Below are 4106 nucleotides of genomic sequence, written 5' to 3'. Positions count from 1 at the left end.
TAGCTGTGTGACTGTAGAAAGTTCACAGCCTCTCTGAGCTTCCTTACTTCCCTGCTGCAGCACTGCTGTGTGACTGAAAGAGTTAACACAGGTAGAACTGAATGAGGGCCAGACCTGTGGTGAGTGACATGTGAGTAGCTGCTATGTCTTTAAAACTCCTCAAGTCACTTCAGTCCAACACCTCCCAGGTGCCATCTGCAAGCCCACCATTTCTCAGTGTCTTCTCTCAGCTTCCAAGTCTCCTGTCCCACCAGCAGAGGATCCAGTACTATAGAGCTCGTACTTCACAGGGCCCTTGGCAGGGCTAAGGCCAGCAACACTAGAAGCAATAATAGGTGTGCCCCAGAGTGGGACCTGCAGGTGTCAGTGTGGTTCTCTGCCAAGGTTCTCTGAATCCAGTCTACATAAGCTGGCACCCTAGTGTAGACACCGGGCCTGTATGGCTGAGCACAGCCAAATCCCCAGCTGGTGACCCCGACCTGGATCCAGGAACTGTTGATGACACAGACCAGTGGTCCCCCAGAGTCACCCTGAGGGAGAAGGAGGAGAGCCCAGTCAAGAGAAACATTTTAAAGACACCCTCTGCCAAGGCCACAGAAACTTGGTGACTGTCCTGGTCTTCCTAAAAGGCCCTGGTTGTGGGTCATGGGATGCCAGGGAGGACCAGAGGGCTGCTGTCACCTGGCAGGAGTCCTTCTGGCCCTCTGCAAAGCCAGCGCAGAGCATATCTGCCTGGATGAATCGCTTCCCTGGCAGACTGGTCTTCCAGATATGGTGCATCTTCTCACAATCCTCTGAGTCCAAGAGGGGCACAGCTAACTCCTGGAGGACACTCGATAGGTCTGGACCAAAGAGAGGCCTGGATTGAGTACACCCTGACAGACAACACAGTTCTCTGTCCCTCCCATGTTCTAAAGCCAGGAAACAGAGTCAAGAACAGAGTTCAAGTCCAGTCCGCCCCGTGAGCTGTGCCAGCTTCCAAAATCTCATGGCAGCTGGGTCTCAGCTTACCCATTTCTGCAGTAGGCAGAATCCTAGGCACTGGATGGGGTTCCCCAAATCTGTCATGAGTAAGTACCTTGGTCAAGGCAAACCCCACAATTTGGCAGTACTTCCCTAGCCATGTCTTCCCATGGGCAGGAGTAGGGACTGAGTATGAACGTATTTCCTCACCTTCTTTTTGGGTGGACCCCCAGCCTGTCACCCAGCAGAGAGTCCCAGGGGTGAGAGGAGCTTGAGCTTCTGGGAGGCAGACGGGGGTGAACTGAGAGGGTTTCAGAAGAGTGTCCAGCTGTACCAAGGCAATGTCTCCACCAGACATTGTGTCTCCCCAGAGGTAGCTGGGGTACAAAAAGATGTTCCTCACACACACTAAGGTTATGTCTTCTTCCAAAAGGGAGAGTGTCAGTCCTCCAACCTTCACTTGGTAGAAGCTAGGATTCTGAGACCTAGGAAGAGACAAGCCAGCCCATTGAGGCATCTGCCGAAAGGACGAGGTAAGGAGAATGGCAGCCACTCTGCACCCCTACTTCACTTACCTGCTGAAGCAGTGGGCAGCCGTGAGCACCCACCCTGGGTGGATGAGAGAGCCCCCACAGATGTGGCCCTCTGCAGCTATCCACAGGCTGACCTGCCAAGGCCACTCCCCTTCTTGAGCATCTTGGCCACCCACGATCTTCCCAGCATTTCCAGAACGACCACACACTGCAGAAGGACCTTTTCAGAAAGCCAATCCTGCCTGGGACCCACCACCTCCAACATCTTCTTCCATCCCCTGCCCTGACCCTTCCCTGGGACACTCCGGGTCGGTCATTACCTGAAGGCAACACATCCCCGCGGCCCCCTAAAAAACAAGAGAAAGTTTCTCAATGAGCTGTGGTTAATGCAGACACTCATAAATGGCCAAAATACTGAGGATAAGCAACAGAGTGCTCAAGCCTAATGGGACTTCTGTATCGGCATCGACATCCTCCCAAGTTCCAGGACGTCACAGAAGAGAAGGCAGGAAGGACACACACAGCATGATGGGGAAGAGATCTGGGGCATACTATCTTCTGGACATGGCATGGCTGTTGCCTTCATATAGCTACTCCCAGGAGCTGTAGTAACCTACACAAGACCTAACCAAGATCAGGCAGTCAACACTCCAGTGTGCATGGGGTGTGGCTCCCAAGGCCTACCCTTGCTGAGGAGCTAATGGCTGATGATAGGTGAGAGAGAGTAATTTTCTTTGGGGGTGTGACCACTGGTAAGTTTCCTGTGCTCCGGTGGATGGCCCCACACCCATGCACACGTGGACAGCAGTATCTGGACCCAGAGAATTACAGCAAAAGAAAAGGAGGAGAAGGAAGAGATGATGGTGATGATGAAGTTACACGTTGGGGAGGGTCATGTAGGAGATGGATATGATCAAAATAAATTGTCTACACATGAAATTCTAATAGAATTTAAAAAAAAATCTAATAGAAAAAAAAAAGAAAACAAGAGAAGGGGTCTGGGGTCAACATTTCATCCACAAAGTTGCCATCCCCATAAGACATGGCTCAGGGACATTGCTGCACTCAGGAATAGCCACCCAATCCCCTTTTTGATTCTGTCTCCTCCTGCATCCCTCATAGGGTCAATGGACACATGGGGTTCTGGCCTCCTACTCTCAGCCCTCTTCCAGTTGTCTAGGGAGAGCAGCTGAGATTCGTAAGGAAGCAGGATGATGGAGGAAGGGTGTTGAAGCCATCATGGGGCAAAGAATTGGGGGATGACTGAAGAATAACACTGCTTACCTGGGAGAGACTGCAGAAGAAGCAGAAAGATGTACCTTGACCAGAACTTCATGGCTCCTCTTTGATCCACAGCACAGTGGGTCAGAGTCCTTGGCTCACTCTAAGGGTGGGTTGCATTTCAGACTTTAGAGGTAATCAAACTGGAACCCAATTATCTGACAGGACCTACCCATTCAGGCTTCTCTCCTGCAGCTCCAGTGATGTGGTTTGGTGAAGGCCAAGGAACTCATGGTCCGTCGGGAGCCAGAGGCAATGGGAGCTGTGTGTCAGTCCACCTGTGAGGTTAACATAGGAAAGTTACCTATCCTTCAGGAAGGTGGGGGAACCCCCATTGCTTTACCCACTTTGTCTAAGAGACCCAGGGCTCTGCAGATGGCTGCCAGCAGATCCTGGCCCTCTCTGTCCCTCACCAAACTCATAGAGATGAGCCAGGAACACCTAAATTCAGACTCCCATCTCACCGCTATGACTCATAGCCCTCCCTTGGGCAACCGTGTTTAAGAAGAAGGAACCCACAGGAGGCCTGGTTGGTCACTATGGAAACAAATGTAGCCAGGGTTTACCCTCCAGTCCAGGAAGTATCAACTCAGAAATACTCCAGGAAGTAATGTCCTGTGTTGGTATAGATACTCCAAATCTCCTACTAGGGAAATTTGATTCTAGGGACAGAAGTGACACTCAGGCCAGTCTCCAGCCTTGCTGAGGATGCTGTCATGGCCTTAGTGCCTCACAAGGCCTCAAGCCAGGATCCCAACGAACCCTCAGTGGGATTTGACTAGTACCAGGGTCCTGAATCTAATTCTGAGGTGTCTTTGCTCTAGCGGCCCTCATATATCGCTAGCCTCTGACTCCTGGAGGCCATGGAGTGCCCTGGCCCCCCACTGGCAGTTTTCCTGAATGCCCAGGGCAAACGTGGCACTGCCTTACCTCAGATACAGGCACAGGCAGCCTGCTATCTCAAGCTCATATCTTCCCCTCATGCATCTCTATATGTCAACAGTTCCAGGCCAGCTCTCCCTATTCTCTTAGCTGTAGTTAACTTCTTAGACTTTAGACCAAGCTGATTTTCTTTGCATAAAATTCTCATTGTTCACATAGCTTAGGGTTTCTGTGACCTTGTGGCCCCTGCTAGATACACCTGGATTTGAAGCATATCACCTCTGAGCCTTAGGCACTCATCTGTAACATGAATGATTCCTCCTCAAAGCCTGAAGGTAGGAACCTCACTTTGAGCCTCAGTAGGGGCAATGCTGTCAAGTGATCAAATATATCAAATAAAATATGAAACAGTGAATCCCTAATGATATGCCAAAAAGAGCCTCATTA

At 50.9% G+C, this 4106-nt stretch overlaps 1 protein-coding gene across 1 annotated transcript; it reads right to left on the bottom strand.

Annotated features, from left to right (window-relative positions):
• Positions 1–284: 284 nt before the first annotated feature.
• On the bottom strand, positions 285–2832 carry LOC127218754 (serine protease 30). The gene is made up of 6 exons (XM_051179740.1): positions 2781–2832; positions 1817–1843; positions 1539–1704; positions 1174–1448; positions 682–842; positions 285–530 (listed from the first exon to the last, which is right to left on the bottom strand). Exons 1-6 carry the CDS (start codon positions 2830–2832, stop codon positions 285–287), a joined length of 927 nt encoding a protein of 308 aa, XP_051035697.1.
• Between the last annotated feature and the right edge of the window lie 1274 nt (positions 2833–4106).

The sequence above is a fragment of the Phodopus roborovskii genome, unplaced genomic scaffold, assembly GCF_943737965.1.
Source record: "Phodopus roborovskii unplaced genomic scaffold, PHOROB, whole genome shotgun sequence".
Taxonomy (NCBI): domain Eukaryota; kingdom Metazoa; phylum Chordata; class Mammalia; order Rodentia; family Cricetidae; genus Phodopus; species Phodopus roborovskii.
This window is presented reverse-complemented; position numbering and strand designations above follow the sequence as displayed.